A 17,704-nucleotide genomic window follows, 5' to 3' on the forward strand; every position below is an offset into this window, starting at 1 on the left:
GGCAGCAGGCAAAGTGGGAGCAAAGTGTGAAGCCCAGGAGAGTGGGATCCTGGGAGCCAAATGAGAAAGTGTTCCCATCAGGTGCTGTGATAGGTCAAGTAAGATGGGGCCTGAGAAATGATCTCTGGATAATTTTCTTGGAAGTTGGATTAATCTTCCAGAAATTTACTTTCTGACTGTTTCACACTTGGTGGAGTCTCTAAATGAGTGATGCTTTATTTGGGAGAAGAATGGAATTAAGAAGAAAGAATTTAGAAGGAAGGTGAATAATACCAGCAGAGGGGTATATGTGTAAAAGTCCTCTAAGGGGCTAGAATCATTCTACTTCTTGACCTGGGTGTTTGATTTAGTTATTTGTTAAATTGTGCATATATGTTTTATGCATTTGGGTACATGTGTTAAAGTTAGCAAAAAGGAGAAATAATAGAGTTTAAATTAGCTTTAAAAATTATGTTATTATTCTTTTAACTGAAAGTTTTTTTTTTTTTTAACTGAAAGTTTTACTCTGCACATAGGAACATTGTAGAAATACAAAAAATTGTTCAATCCTCACAAATGAAAATCTTTTTTGTTTTTCTTCTCTAAGCCCTTATGCAACTGGAATCTATTTTAAAGAAAATCATTAAAGAACGAAAAGGAAGGAACTTCAGTCAGCATATTTTCATTGACTCCTTAGTACAGGGGAACCTTAATGACCAACAGGTGATGTAATTCTTAAATGTTTATCAAACAAAGGATAATCAGACATGTATAGAGTGTGCTTTTTATTCACTTTAACCCAGATGCCTTCCTAGAATTCAATGGCTTTTTACTTTTTTAGTGTATATCATCCATAAATAGTATTTAGATTTGCTGTCCTGTTATTTAGCTCTTGGAAACAGCTATATAGTATCTAATATTTGAGTAAGCAGATATTGAACCAAAGTTCTGTGGTTGTTACAGAGGAGGGCTTGGGTGAGCCTTTTTCGACTAAACAGCTCTGCCCACATGACCAGATGTGGCAGCGTGGTTGTTCCCAGTGTGGGTCTGTCTCCCAGCACACCTCTGGGCCACTGTGTGTTCCTGGCGGTGCCAGGCACGACGGGAGTGGAGCCATTGCTGCCACACCTGTTCACTGTAGGAATCTTCTGCCTCCTCTGTGGATGTAAGTCGGCATAGACAAAAAGCGGTTTTCTAGGTGTGTGTGGGTACAGAAATTAAATCGCACTCCAGAACAGTGGCAGGCTCCTCACTCTTTCTGAGTCTTCATTGCTGCACTCAGCCAAGCTGAGCCAAGCTCAGATAAGACTGAGTCAGTTTGTTTGCTGTATCATGAACCAGTAATATTACTGGATAAAAGTTCACTGTTTCAAAAATGCAGTTCAGTGTTTAGGTTGGCTTTTACATTATATAGATTTTGTTCAAGTGAAAACGTCATTAAGGAATAATATACTTTGTTCCTTCTTAACTCCCAATTCTATACTCTAGATGATTTTACTGGGTCTAATACAGGGTCTAATACAGGCCACCTTACATGTCACACTATCTAAACTTGGTTTTGTTTCCTAGATCCTAGAAGACACTATGATATTTTCTCTGGCCAGTTGCATGATAACCGCAAAATGTAAGTATAAATTGATTTCTTTTTGAGATAGATTATAAAATACAGAAAGATAAAGCTATTCTAAAATAAAGGAAGCACTGTTTGCAAGATCTCTTTATAATTTCCCTTAGCTCTTATTTTTTATTCCTGTTGGAAAGGCTAGATTCACACCGTGCTCCTCTCCCGCCCCCCACCCCCACTTTTCTTAACCCCAGGTGCTCTGTGCCACCTCTGAACATTGCCATAAATTTCCTGACACAGTTTATGGATTGTGAATTCTGGTTAGTGCCTTTAAAATGAACTGCTGTTGACACCTTTCCAACCAGAGCTGTAAGCTTTTCAGTTGCCTGCTGCTTTTCACTTTGACTTCAATCCTGTCTGCTATTAATAAGATCATTAATAAGATCTACCAGCAGTGAATATAGGCCACAGAAATCATGATTTAAAAGAACTTCTTGGTGAAATTAAAGGTGATTATTATTTAAAATTCTAAAATGGGTGATACATTTCTAAGCTTTCTTACTGGTTTTGAGTTTTATCAGACTACCATTTATTTATACAGTTTTTAAGAATTTGTATATCCATAAAATTGTGTTAACAAAAAATGCTAAAGGAAGTATTAAAACGCAAGTTGAAAATCTAAAGAATTTATGTTTACTTAAAGGATTTTGTTCATAACTTTTTCTGTTTAAGAAAATTTAAAAAGGATGAGTACAAATGTGAAGTTCCTGTAAGTTTTTCTTCTTTGTATACTTTTTTGGTATCTAGAGATGTCCCAGATTTTATAGATTAAGTGGAATATAGGTGAGCATGTGTCAAAAATAATGTCTTGAACCTTTTAAAAAAATACTTGTTTAAAAAATATATTACTGTTAAAATATATCTTTGCTGAAGACCTTCAAAAAATCTGAATCAGGGACTTCGCTGGTGGTCCAGTGGCTGGACTTCATGATCCCAATATAAGGGGCCTGCGTTTGATCCCTGGTCGAGGAACTAGATCCCACATGCTGCAGCTAAGACTCAGCGAAGCCAAATAATTAAATAATAATAAATAAATGTTTAAAAAATCTGAATCAGTTGTACTCTGGATATTAAAAATTGATCATTTCCAAGGTTGACTTAATATGTTAATCTTTTTTGTAGTTTTGGGGGAAAATTTGAGTATTGCTGTTTTTTTGCATGTGGGTTGGTTGTTTTTTAAAGCACCTCTGAAATTTTGAGAGGCAAGATCAGCAGAAAACCTTAATTAAAGTCCCTCCTCTGCGACTTAGTAGCCTGAAGCAAGATACTGACCTCTACATTTTTTTCCTCTTCTAAAATAAGAATGACCTCCAAGGTTTCCAGCTGTAAATTGGTGTCTTGATTCAACATTGTAATTAAAGAACATTAAGTGGCTTAAAATCACATTTTAAAGCTATACTCTCTGTCTTTTAATAGAGTTGTACAAAAAAAATAGTATTTGAGGTTATTTTTAATAGAGTTGTATAAAAAAACAGTGTTTGAGGTTATTAAACAGTTATATTAATTTTAAATGATAATGTAGTTAGTCAGGGTGTAGAGTGCCTACTGTATCCAAATCCTTGTGCTAAATCTTTCAATGTTATATATTACTATATATTATTATACGATTGCATACATGTGCATATATACTGTCTGCATAAGTTTTCACATCACTTGTGAAATAGAAGTTCTGCAGTTTACTTACAAGCCATAGTAAGGAAACATATATAGAAAAAAAGTTAAAGTGAGTTACTCATATGCCTTTTATGAACTCTGGATGTGAATAAATTATCAAAATAATTCAGTACCAGGTAGCTATTGATTTTACTGATAATAATATTAAATGCAGAAGGTGAATTATGTATTTACATTGGATTTGGATAATATATGACTTTGGCAAATATTTTAAAAAATTAACTTTAAGGCCAATTTAAGCTAGCCCTTTAGCTCAGGAAAGAGATAATAAGTAAAAGTAGAAATTATTAAACACAATTGAAAAAGTACTTGACATAGAAAAAGTACAGCTGTAGATAGTCATGTCAGGCTTAATCTAAGGAAAGAGATGCTGTATGTCTGGATGGTTCCATTTGAACAGTTATAATCCCAGTGGATCTCTAGGGGAAATATAACTATTTTATATTTATTTTGTAATTAATTTTCTTACCTTTTGATTTCCTCAGTGATTACAATCCGTAAGCCATTTTCAGAAAAAGTAAGCCATAAACCAGTGAACTCCATTGTTGGCATTCATCAGAATAATTGTGATATTTGTTAGAAATATAGGTACCTTGGACACACCCTAAACCTACTAAGTCAGGATCTGTGGATGGTGGGCTTGTGTCATCACACAGTCTCTGACTCCCAGGAGATTTTTGAGAACCACTGTCCTAAGCAATTAATCAGTTTCAGCTCTTGAACCAGTGTATTACAAGTAAAAACTTAGAAACACTGATTTATAGGTAAATCTCCTGCTATTTTTACTCGTGTGAATCATTTCATTAGGGCTCCTGAGGAAACTGACAAGTCAACTGTTTTGTTTTACATGGTTGAGTGAACCAAACAGTCCATCACAGTTGCCAGCATTTAACACTTCCCCAGATGTGAAGTTTATTTTTTATCATTACTGTTTTGCTTAAGGTAAAATGCATCAAGTGCCTTTGACTACTTGCCAATTTTATGAAAGAAATTTTCTAGATTTCACTGTCTTTGAGAATATTCTGTAAATGTTTATGTTCTGTTGAATGAAGCACAAATCTCATGAACAATCTTGTTTTATCTTCTGGTAGCATTTATGTATCTTCTGTATGGAGTGGGGGGGAGAAAATACCAAAAAATAGTAAGTTTGTTTTTTATTCAGCACCCAAACTATGAATTCACTGCTTTCATTGTTATTAATATAAACTTTCACTTAGTGTGCACCTGGGCAATCTGTTTTTTAACCACCTATGAGGAAATTCAGAAAAAACTATATGAAGAGATTGACCAAGTTTTGGGGAAGGGAGCTATCACTTCAGAGAAAATTGAGGAGCTCAGGTAAGAACCTGAGGAAAGGGAGGGGCGGGGAGATCTTTAAAATTTGAATTGGTTTATCTTATTTAAAACTAATGCCAATATGGAGGAAAGCCATGTATTTTTACAGGACTTAAAGTATTTACATACAGATTTTGTTTACTTTTTTTTATTTTATTTTTTTTTAGCCAATACTTAATTTATTTGGAAATTTTTATTTCTAAGCTAATTTAAATTTGCTTCAGATAACATTTATTAAATGTTATATCAGAATTATATTAATGCCCTCCCCCATATAATTCTGTATTGTTTCCTTTTTTCTTTTTTTTTTTTTGTCTGAGCAGGTCTTTTTTTTTTTTTTTTTTTTTTATTTTATTTTTAAACCTCAAACACTGTATTAGTTTTGCCAAACATATAGATTTTAATAGATGACTTAATTTGCTTTTTAAAATCATAAGGTAGTTTTGGGAAACTTTTACATGGGCCTATATAAAATAGCATCAGTGATGTCTAATAAGTGGAACATTCATACATTGATGGTAGGAATGCAAAATGGTACAGTTCTGTTGTAAAACAATGTGGCAGGATCTTACAAAATTGTACAGTATGACCCAGCAGTTCTCCTAGGCATTTACCGGACAGAAATGAAAACATGTCCACACAGTGACCTGTATGCAAACATTTATCGCAATATTATTCATAATAGCAAAAACCAGGAAGTAGTCCAAATATTCATCAACTGTTGAATAGATAAATTGTGTTATATCCATACAATGGAATAGTACCTAGTAATAAAAAGTAACACAAAATCAATACACAAAACAACATGGATAAATCTTATGCTAAGTGAAAAAAATCAAGCACAAAAACAGTCTACAATGTGTTTCATTTAGGTGACATTCTGGAAAAGGCAAAGCTATTGTGATAGAAAGTAGGGCAGTGATAGCTGGGGCCCCGAAATGGGGAGGGGATCAACTGCAAAGAGGCATGAGGAAAGTTTTCTAGGGAGAGGGAACTGTTACATATCTTTCTTGTGGTTGTAGTCACACAGTCATATACAATGACTAAAATTTATCAAACTGTACAGGTAAAATGGATAACATTTTTATATGTAAGTAATACCTTAATGTAAAAGATTTTTAAAAATAGCAACTGTGACTTCTTAGGGGGTTGAAAGTCTGAGACTGGGTAACAAGCAACCTTACTTTGGAGCATCTTTCAACTATAGAAAAGAAGATATGGATACAGCCATTAGAAAGAACTTGAAACCATGGATTTCACAAGGAGACATTTGTTAGGGATTCTTTAAAATGTTGAAAGCTTTATTGATTACAGTTTTAAAAAGTAATACATACTTGTTTTTTGAAGTTTTTATTATGCAAAAGTGTATGACATAGAAGGTGAATGTCCTTTGTAAATGAGGACAAGAAAGATAACAACTGTTAACTATCTATATTATTTTTCCAGACTTTTTCTATACATATATATATGTATTTAAAACAAAAAATTTAAAAACATTTTTAAATACAAAACATGTAACTCTTCTGTAAATTCCATGTTTTCTCTTAATGTGTTGTAGACAGTGTTCTATACGTAGTAACTCCACCACATCTAGTCAGTGAGTACGTTTTGTTGATTTTATTTTCCAAACAGCATTTAGTTAGAAGTTTAGTTTTAGTTCTTTCCATTGTCCCCCACCCCCACCCATGAGGAGCACCACCAACTTGTTTGGGGCATTTCAACAGCCTTGTGTCTTTCTTCCTCCTATGAAAGTGAAAGTGAAACTCTCTCAGTCTTGTCTGACTCTTTGTGACCCCATAGACTACACAATCATTGGAATTTTCTAGGCCAAAATACTGTAGTGGGTAGCCTTGTTCTCCAGGGGATCTTCCCAACCTAGGGATCAAACCCAGGTCTCCTGCATTGCAGGTGGTTCTTTGCCAGCTGAGCCACGAGGGAAACCCAAGAATACTGGAGTGGGTAACCTATCCCTTCTCCAGTGGATCTTCGTGATTCAGGAATTGAACTGGGGTCTCCTGCATTGCAGGCAAATTCTTTACCAGCTGAGCTACTCCAGATTGCTCTTGGAGCCAGTGACTGTACACTAATCTCTTTAGGTGCTTTAAAATTATACCTAACCTGAGACTAATCCCAAACCAACAATCTCTGGGCATCAGAAAGTTTCAGAAGCTTCTCAGATGATTCTAATGTGTAGTTAAAGTTGAGAATCACTGTGCTAGTCATCTTTCTATATCTGGGGAGTTGTATCTGATCATGCTGCTGCTAAGTCGCTTCAGTCGTGTCCAACTCTTCGAGACCCCATGGACTGCAGCCTACCAGGCTTCTCGAACGTCCATAGTATTTTCCAGGCAAGAGTACTGGAGTGGGGTGCCATTGCCTTCTCTGGTATCTGATCATACTCCCCTGTTTAAAATCCTTCAGTGACTTCTGGTTGCCCTTAAGATAAAATTTATACCCACTAACTTGGCTTATGAGACATTTCAGCTTTACTGAAATTCTTTTGTTTCTTCAAATGTGGAAGCACTGTTTTTAATTTTCTGACTTTTGGCTACATTCTCTCTTCCTCTGTCCTCTAGCTGAGTCCAGTTTTTTCTTCAGGTCTCAGGCTAAGTGTTTATTCATCTGCAAAGTCCTTTCTCCAGTTGGGTGCTCCTGCCATGTGTTCCCCAACACCCTGAACTTCCTTTATCATAACAGTTACTGTGCCTTTTTAATTGTTCATCCTTGATGTTCCTTCCTCTGTCCTTTCCCCTGCCAGCTAGACTTTGAAATTCTTTGAGGGTTTTGTCTTGTTGACTGTTGTAGCTTAGTATCTGATGCAGTGCTTCTAATGTAGTAGGTACCTAAAAATATTTGTTCAAAGAGGAAAGGATGTTTCCTTTTTTGTTTTTGATGTTTTTAGAAATTATATAAATCAGCATTCCTATGCTTACATCTTTGCAAATATTTCTAAATCTTTCTATTAATAAGGTCTGAGAAATGAGATAATTATTTAAGAATGTATGCAGTAGTGTAGTGTTTACAGTTAGGGGCCTATGGGGTAACAGATTTGGATTTGAATCCTGTCAATACCACTTACCTGCTGTGTGATTTTTTTTTTAATTAATTCATTTTAATTGGGAGGCTAATTACTTTACAATATTGTGGTGGTTTTTGCTATACGTTGACATGAGTCAGCCACGGGTGTACATCCCAAACTCCCCTCCCACCTCCCTCCCCATCCCATCCCTCTGGGTTGTCTCAGTGCACCAGCTTTGAGTGCCCTGTTTCATCCTGCTGTGTGATCTTAAACAATTGCCTCATTTTTAAAATCTGTAAAATTAAAAACAATAATACCCATGAGTTTTTTATAAGGACTAAATGAAATACTGCATAGAAACTATTTAACAGAACTGGTGCATACCAAGATTTCAATATATTTTAGCTTTTATTCCTCTCATTGTAATGCAAACTTTATATTTTCATATATATTGCCAAGTTATCCTTCATCAGAGCTTCTCTGGTGGCTCAGATAGTAAAGAATCCGCCTGCAATGAGGGAGACCTGGGTTCAATCCCTGGGTTGGGAAGATCTCCTGGAGGAGGGCGTGGCAACCCACTCCAGTATTCCTGCCTGGAGAATCCCCATGGACAGAGAAGCCTGGAGGGCTGGTCCATGGGGTCACAAATAGACATGACTGAGCGACTAAGCACAGCACAGCATCCTTCAGTAAGGCTGTACCAGTTTATACTTCCCCCAAGTGAATATGAATGTCCATTTTCCTATTTCTTATTAGCATTTTCTATGACAGTACTCTTGTTCATATTTGCTAATCTGGCAGGTAAAAAAATTTGCTTTGATTGGCAGTTTCCATTGTTAATGAGGTTGAGTATCATTTATGTTTCCATGACATTTGCAATTTTTTTTCTTTTTTTGTGGATTGCTTTTATATTTTCTGTCCATATTCCTGTTGGGATGTTTGATCATTTTAATTTGGTATTTTAAAGAGCTTTGATGCATTAAGGATATATTTACAGTAAATAATTTTTCTACTTGGCTTTTAATTTTACTTAATGATGAGTTCAAGTATTTAGAAATTTTTCCATAGTCATGGTGTTTTTCTTTATGATATCCATCATTGTTTCAATATTTTTTCTAATTTTGAAGTAGAAAAGTCTTATTAAAATTTTTATTAAATCCTTTATTAAAAATAAAGGATGCTTCACACAAATTTTAAAAATATTGTTTTGAGTTTTCTTCTGGTACTTTTAAAGTTGTTTTCATTTGTTTAATTCTTACTCACCTAAACCTAAACTTTATATCCTTCTAGTATACACTGTGTTTTAAGCAAATAAGAATTATGATGACTATTTCATTAGGAAGGTTATTAAAATTGTTGAATAACACTTCAAAATGTATATACATTTCAAATTGATTCTCCCAAAATAAGGATCCTCAAAAAAATTTTTTTTTAAACAGGTATTGTCGGCAAGTGCTTTGTGAAACTGTTCGGACTGCCAAACTGACCCCAGTTTCTGCCCGGCTTCAAGATATTGAAGGAAAGATTGACAAATTTATTATTCCTAGGGAGGTAGGAAACATTTGGTATGCTTAACCCATTCAGTTATTCTTTTCAACTCTTCTAGTATGTATTTTTAAACTTTATTGTTTAAAGTATCCAATAAATGCTACCTATTGTTAAATAAAAGACAGTTATTTAAAATTACAAAATAATATATGTTTGTTTTAAGGTTCAAACAACATAAAAGAAAGACTCCTTTCTCCCTAGGTACTACTGTGAATCGTTTAGTGTATATTTTGTAGGTGTTTTCCTATGTATATGTATTACTCTATGTATAGATACATATATATGTATGTATTTTAAAAACCTAATTTATATGTGAAAATATACTGTTTATATGTTGTTTTTAATTTTCTTCCTTTATTGAGGCAATTAATACAACTGGCACTTACTGTGGATCCAATTCATTATTTTTAATGGATGTATAGTACTGCGTTGTGTGAATGGACCATAATTTAAGTAGTCCTCATTGATGAAAATTTAGATTGACACTAATTTTTTTCATTACTATAAATTGCCTCTAAAAGGCAATTTATATTTTGAGCAAGTGTATGAGAATGCTTTTCTTTCCATATTCTTTACTACCTCTGGATTTATGAATCTTTAATGTATTATGTGAATCATATATAAAAAATTATCTCATAATTTTAATTTGCTCCCCCTGATAATTGGAGAAATTGAACAGCTTTTCATACATATACTCACAGTTGGTATTTCTTCTGTGAATTATTTTCTTTCTAGTGAGTTTATGTGTCTTTTTGTAGATTATACATATTAATTCTGTCAGTATTATGGCAAATCTTTTTTTTCTGTCTGTTGTTTATCTTTTACTAGTTTTATGGTATGTTTTGTATTTACTGGATGCCGGTTTTAAATTTTCACATAGTGAAGTCTGTTATTCTTTTATGACTTTAGTATTTTGTGACATGCTTAAGGGATACCTTCTCACTATGAGATCACCAAACTAATGGCCTGTGTTTTCTACTGTTATGTAATATTTTTATAAGTTGGCTTTCTGGGAGTCATTTTGTCTCTATTAGACTTTTCATAACCAGAGTATCTTTTTTTTTTTTTTGCAGACCCTTGTCCTGTATGCCCTTGGAGTCGTGCTTCAGGATCCCAGTACTTGGTCATCTCCGTACAAGTAGGAAATTTCTGTCATTGTCTTTGCAGTTCTTAATTTTTATGTGTTTGCATGTGTTGTGTTCTCTTTCTATGTTTTGAGGAGAAATTCAGTATGTAACAGTGATATAGAAACAGAAAGCCACCACCTTCTCTGTATATCTTCTGCTCAATACTTTTTCTTTCATGAATCTGCTGTCTTCTACTCTTTATTTCTCCTATTACCACTTCTGTCCCAAGATCTATTTAATTTCTTAATCTCTACAATTATCCTTTAATTTCAGTGGTATTTTGGAGTTCTGTTACTGGTAAATGGGTATAGTGTATGAAGTTTCTTGTTTTCATTCTATTGGTCTCAGTTATTAAGCTCTTTGGTTGAATTCAGAAAATAGGTGTTGTGTGTATATTGTGTGTGAGAACAGCAAGGGAGGGGAAAGGTGAAGAACAAAGCTGATACTGTTTGCCTCCTCAGTAGGCATCTGGTAAAATCTGCCTTAAAGAAGTGGGTTAAGATCTAGTGGCCTGAAAGAAGGTTATATGTTGAGTTGATGAGGGCTAAGACAGCTATGTGACAGGCAGTGGGCAGAGTTGATGGCATGGTTGAAGTAAAATAAAAACCTACTTCCAGAGTATAAGGCTGGGACATTTAAGCATTAAGTAATTTTAGTTTTTCATGTTACAGTGATATTAAAGGGAAATCTATTAAGAAATTAAATAACAATACTTCAAAATCTACTAAAAAATTAAGTAAATTTAATATTCCAAGGGGCTTTCATAGCAGAATTAAAGATATACATTTGTAAAATAAAAATGTTATAACTTATAGTTATAAAATATTAAAATTTCACATTTCAAAATTTAAAAAAAAATCTCATGTGGAAAAATGCCAAATTTTTGATAAATTTTTAGATGTAATACAAAAAGCATAAGAACTTTGCTAGAACTTTTGACACTATTCCTATCCTCAAAACACTCAGAGAATCAGGGTCACAGATTGAAGATACTGAAAGAAATATGTGCTAAAATATAGAAATCATTTTTAGGAATCAAATGCAGTCAAATTTAGGAAATGTTATTAGTAATGTTGTATGCCAGGGAAAAGCTTTCTTCAGTTGTATACCTCATCATCCATCCCTTGTGGAAACTCCAGAGATTAATTTGTGTCAGTGCCTTGAGATGATCCTTTAGAGACTACGTCACACTAGCCAAAATGTACATAGGACTGAGGTAGACCCTATAGAGACGATTGATTAATTGCAGTTTAAATATAATTATCACACAGAAGAAGATGGAGAGATTGACTTTTTTCACTAAATTTAATGCTCTTGAGATCAACAAAGGGTATTGCATATTTTTTATGGCTGAGTAGTAGTCTACATGTGCAGAGTTTGTTCAGCTTCCACCCTCTGACCCACTGAAGGACATTTGGCTTGTTTCTAATATTTTGCTTATATGAATAAAGCTCTTATGAACATTTGTGTACAAGGTTTTGTGTGAACATGGCGTTTCATTTCTTAGGAAAAATGCCAAAGTATGATTGGTTATATGGTTAGTGCATACTTAATTTCACAAGAAACTGCCGGACTATTTTTTATAGATTCTCAGCAGCAGTGTTTGAGAGATTTAGCTTCTCTGTAGCCTCAATAACATTAACTATTGTTTCTATTTATTTTAGTTCTAATGGGTATGTGGTGATATTTCATTGTGGTTTTTAGAAGTTTTTTTTTTGAGTAACTGACATTACCTTATTCTCCTTATAGAAAACTGTCTAGACATTTATTTATAGAAATAAATGCATTGTTGCTTTTATTGTATTGGCGGTGTCTCAGAGGAAGAAACCCTGACTCAAATTCTGTGATTTAAATTGATAATAATGTAATTGCATCACCGACTCAACGGACATGGGTTTGGGTGGACTCCAGGAGTTATGATGGCCAGGGAGGCCTGGCGTGCTGCGGTTCATGGGGTCGCAAAGAGTCGGACACGACTGAGTGACTGAACTGAACTGAACTCTAAACCAAATAATGAAATATTATCAACTTAAAAAAAAAACAGACTGAAATAGAATTCTCAACTAAAAAAAACTAAGGCAGACATTAAAATCCTTAGTATGGACTGAGACCAAGATGGTGATATAGCAGGCTTGTGAATTTCCTTCCTCACACAGGTGCTCTGAATGTAGAGAAATTCCCTCTGAGAAAAATCCAGGAACTAGCTGAGTGACTCCTCCACATTTGGTAAATGAGAAAAATACCCACATTGAAACAGGTGGGAAAGGCTGAGACACATTCTTGCCATAAACTCAACCCCCAGCACAGTGTCATACAATCAGGAGGGAACATCCAACTCTCAGCTTCTCCTTGAGGATAAAAGGCTTTGAACCATACATTTTGTGCCCCAGTTTTAAATGCTCCCACCTGAGGGATGGGCTTCCAAAACATCTACTTCAAAAGCCATTTGAGCTTGCGTTCCTGAATCACACAGGACTGTAGCAAAGAAGCAGTTCTTAATGGGAGCATGTTGGGAGTACAAGCATTCACCATGGCTGTCCCCATAGGGCTCAGCATAGAGGGAACAGGCAAAAAAAGCCTATCTCCCAATCTCTCCCTGGAAGGGGGTTGATTGTGTACTTTACAAGCTGCTACCTGAAGATCCAGCTTCTTAATGAGCATGCATTTAGAAATACTGGCTGTGATCCTCTCCAGAGCCTGTGGGAGTCAGTGGACACACCCCCAACCTTCTTCTTCTAGTTCACTCCAACCATAAAACCAAGTTGCCAGCATCTCCCTTTCACACACATCGAGTGTCCCAACTTTTATGGCTGCCATCGAGGGAAGGATATGCCCCAAATTTCCCTGCTCTGTTAACTGGCACGTCTTGCATTCATAAGTCCCACAAGATCATAGCAAACAAAGAAGCATATGTTAAGGGGAATGGAGGTACTGGCTGTGGTTAGCCCCCACATTTCAGCACAGGGGGAGCAGCAAAATGGCTTATTTCCTAATCCTTCTCTGGAAGGAGTTTGACTACATACCTAGAAAATTTAGTGTATTTTCAAAATTCTGAAAACCTAGGATTTGGATGGAGAAGGCAATGGCACCCCACTCCAGTACTCTTGCCTGGAAAATCCCAGGGACGGGGGAGCCTGGTGGGCTGCCGTCTATGGGGTCGCACAGAGTCGGACACGACTGAAGTGACTTAGCAGCAGCAGTATTTGGATAACATTGTCATTTGCTACATATTTTATAATCTTGTGTTGTAAATTGAGTTAAATTCCTGATGGAAAATAAAATTGGAATTACCTCTTACCCTGCAAATAAATAAACAAATAAAATAAGTGTTATAGAAGTTTTTTAAAAAACCTCAGTACTTGATATTAGGTTACCTATTCATTTTCATTTATTAATCCTTAAGATTATGAGATATTTATCAAAATAGTTGGATGTCTCTGTGTCTTTTTTGGAGAAATGTCTTTTTGGATCTTCTGCCCATTTTTTTATTGTGTTGTTTGTTTTTTTTGATATTGAGCTACATGAGCTATTTGTATCTTTTGGAGATTAATCCCTTGTCAGTCACATCATTTGCTAATAGTTTGTCCCATTCTGTGTGTTGTCTTTGTTTATGGTTTTCTTTTCGCTGTGCAAAAAAGTTTTTAGGTTTAGCTAGCTCCTATTTGTTAGTTCTTACTTTTATTTTCATTACTTTAGGAGGTGAACGCAAAATGATATTGTTGTGGTTTATGTCAAGGAGTGTTCGTCTGCCTGTGTTCTCCCGTAAGAGTTTTATGGTATCCGGTCTTAAAACATTTATATTTTTAATGCATCCTCAGTTTATTTATGTGTACAGTGTTATAAAATGTTCTAATTTCATTCTTTTAACTGTAGCTGTCCAGTTTTTGGACACCACTTATTGAGATTGTCTCTTCTCCACTGTATAGTCTTGCCTCCTTTATCGTAGATTAGTTGACCATAGGTGTGTGGGTTTATTTCTAGGCTTCCCATTGATCTCTGTCTTCAGGCCAAAATCATACTGTTTTGATCACTGTAGCTTTATAGTACAGAATGAAGTCAGGGAGCCTGATTCCTCCAGCTCTGTTTTTCTTTCTCTATATTGCTTTGGTCATTTGGGGTCTTTTGTGTTTCCATACAAATTTAAGTTTTTTATTTTAGATCAGCAAGAAATGCCATTGATAATTTGATAGGGATTGTGTTGAATCTGTAGATTACCTTGTGTAATATAGTCATTTTGACATTGATTCTTTCAATCCAAGAGTATGGTATATCATTCCATCTGTGTCATCTTCGATTTCTTTTATCAGTGTCTTATAGTTTTTGGAGTATCAGTTTTTCACATCCTTAGGTAGGTTTATTCCCAGGTATTTTATTCTTTTTGATGTGATGGTAAATGAGATTGTTTCCTTAATTTCTATTTTTCATCTTTAGTTGTTAGTGAATATGGCTTAAAACACATGAAAGATGCTCAGCATTACCAATTATTAGAGAAATGCAGATCAAAACTACAGTGAGGTATCACCTCACACTGGTCAGAATGGCCATCATTAAAAAATCTACAAGCAATAAATACTAGAGAGAGTGTGGAGAAAAAGGAGCCCTCCTACACAGTTGATAGGAATGTAAATTGCTATAGCCACTATGGAAAATAGTGTGGAGGTTTCTTAAGACTCTAAAAATCAAGCTACTATATGATCCATCAATCCCACTCCTGGGCATACATCTGGGGAAACCATCATTCAAAAAGATACACGAACTCCAGTGTTCATTGGAACACTATTTACAATAGTCAAGTCATGGCATCAACCTGTGTTCCTCAATAGAGAAATGGTTAAAGAAAATGTGATACATATATACAATGGAATATGTTGTTTAGTCACGAAGTCATATCTTACTCTTGCAACCCATGGACTGTAGCCCACTAGGCTCCTCTGAATCTTCCCCACCCAGGGATTGAACTTGTATCTCCTGCATTGGCAGGTGAGTTCTTTACCACTGAGCCACCAGGGAAACCTGCAATTAAATATTACTCAGCCGTAAAAGAGAATGAAATAATCCCGTTTGCAGCAACATGGATGGACCTAGAGATTATCATACTAAGTGAAGTAAGTCAGATACAGAAAGACAAGTATTACATAATATCACTTATATGTGGACTCTAAAAGAGTGATGCAAATGAACTTTCTCACAAAACAGACTCACAGACTTATAAAACTTTCAGTTACCAAAGGGGAAAAGTGTGAGAGTGAGGGATAAATTAGGAGATTTGGATTAACATATACACACTACTATATATAAAATAGATAATCAACAAGGACCAACTATATAGCACAGGGAACTCTGCTCAATATAATAACCTATAGGGGAAAGAAACCAGAAAAAGAATAGATCTGTGTGTATGTATAACTGAATCATTTTGCTGTTCACTTGAAATAAATGCAACATTGTAAACCAACTATATTCCAATATAAAATAAAAAAATTTTTTTAAGTTGGAAAAATCTAGTTTCATTATCTTTTAACCTGGAAACATAGATATCTTCAAGTAAACACTTAGGGTCCCAGTTTTCAAGTTAGTTTACAAAAGGAAAAAGCTGATTATATTTGATATAATTTTTCTATAGACTCTAATGTAAATAGAGTATATTCCAAAAGTAAAAGATAATTTACACTCTTTAAAAAGACTATGAAAGCAGAATTCTATTTTTTTTTTCTCACAGTAGAGTTTATCTCTTTTAAAAACATTTGTTTTTGAGCGGAATTTTTATGCTCATTGGTGGGTTGATTATTTTGTTTTAATATATCCACTTCCCCATGACTCTTTACAGAGTAAAACTTTTTTTCTGTACAGTAAAAAATCCTTGGTGATGGTGGTTTAGTCGCTAAGTCGTGTCCGACTCTTGGCGATCCTATGGACTGTAGCCTGCCAGGCTCATCTGTCCATGGGATTCTCCATGCAAGAATACTGGAGTGGGTTGCCATTTCCTTCACCACGGGATCTTCCCAACCCAGGAATTGAACCTGGGTCTCCTGGTTCAGAGGAGACAGATGCATTTACCAACATTTACCAGTCATTGCAGGTAGATGATTTACCAACATTTCCTTCACTTATTAATAAGTCTGGGTCTCATGTAATATAATGTCTCATGTAATATAATTTTGATGTGTATAGTTTTAAGTCTGGTGACTTCAATTTTAAGAAATGAAATTTAATTGAAAAGGCAATGTAAAATGCTTTGCCTATTGATTTGATGGGCTCATGCACTCTTAATGTAAATACTCACTGTGTTATTTTGTGTGATTTATCCTTAAATCTCATGTGATTTTGTGTGATTTATCCTTAAATCTCATAAATGATATAAGTGCGTGTTATGCTTTTATTCCCTGATGGTTCTAGAGAAGTGTATTTTGCGCCTATTGTTTAGAAATAATAAAGTAAGCAAAAAGAGACATATATTCAGTAGTTTAGGAACATAAAAGGTCAAAATGAAATATAATGTGACAGCAGTTTCTATCTTTAGTAGTTTTTAAACTTTATTACATACCTGTGTTCTTATAGTGTAAATATATGCCATGCCAGTGGAGCTCTGTTTGACTGGCCCCAATCCTTCTTTTTAGGTTTGATCCAGAGCGTTTTGATGATGAATCTGTTATGAAAACTTTCTCCTTGCTTGGATTTTCAGGCACACGGGAATGCCCAGAGTTGAGGTGAGATGATAAAGGAAAATGAAAGGAAAGATGTCAGACTTTGTACTTAAAATTTTGATAATCACTGTTGATGAGAATGAACAATCTGTATAAATCGTATAAATTAACTTTAAAAGTTGAATTGTATAAGTAATCGTTAATCTTTGGTGACCATGTCGCTCTCTTGCTGACTAGGTTTGCCTATATGGTGGCTGCAGTGCTTTTGAGTGTCCTGCTGAGGAGACTGCACCTCCTCTCTGTGGAGGGACAAGTTACTGAAACTAAGTATGAACTGGTGACATCATCCAAAGAGGAAGCTTGGATCACTGTCTCAAAGAGATATTAAAATTGTATGCATTTAACTTTGTTGAAGAAAATGATCATTAAGAAATCTGTATTGAATCCTTTTAGAAACCAAGCATCATTGTGTAAAATAAACACCTATTAATACTTCATCATGTAAATTTGGATTTTTGTATACCAGAATTTCTTGATGTTCCATATACACTTATATTCATTGCATCAGTATAGTGATCATTTTAATGGGAGGCCTTCTGCTTTTAACTTTTGTCTTATCACTTTATATGCCATTATTTTCATTTTCTTAGCCTTGGTTTGATTTCTAAAATTAATATTCTTGAAGATAAAATATTTTTCACAGTAATATTTTCCAAATGTTCATAAAAAATAAAAATAATATTAACTCCTTTTC

At 34.8% G+C, this 17,704-nt stretch overlaps 1 protein-coding gene across 2 annotated transcripts in view; it reads left to right on the forward strand.

Moving 5' to 3' along the window:
- The window catches only part of LOC102396257 (cytochrome P450 20A1), a 42,398-nt gene extending 24,951 nt beyond the window's left edge, over positions 1-17,447 (forward strand). For both annotated transcript variants that reach the window (XM_044937466.1, XM_006055015.3), the window contains 7 exons: positions 587-702; positions 1,549-1,603; positions 4,495-4,615; positions 9,071-9,182; positions 10,253-10,317; positions 16,924-17,013; positions 17,188-17,447. In XM_044937466.1, the coding sequence (XP_044793401.1) occupies positions 587-702; positions 1,549-1,603; positions 4,495-4,615; positions 9,071-9,182; positions 10,253-10,317; positions 16,924-17,013; positions 17,188-17,338 (710 nt within the window). In that variant the 3' untranslated portion in view covers positions 17,339-17,447. The remainder of the gene's footprint in view (positions 1-586; positions 703-1,548; positions 1,604-4,494; positions 4,616-9,070; positions 9,183-10,252; positions 10,318-16,923; positions 17,014-17,187) is intronic.
- Positions 17,448-17,704: the final 257 nt, after the last annotated feature.

This window comes from Bubalus bubalis, chromosome 2, assembly GCF_019923935.1.
Source record: "Bubalus bubalis isolate 160015118507 breed Murrah chromosome 2, NDDB_SH_1, whole genome shotgun sequence".
In the NCBI taxonomy this organism is placed as follows: Eukaryota; Metazoa; Chordata; class Mammalia; order Artiodactyla; family Bovidae; genus Bubalus; species Bubalus bubalis.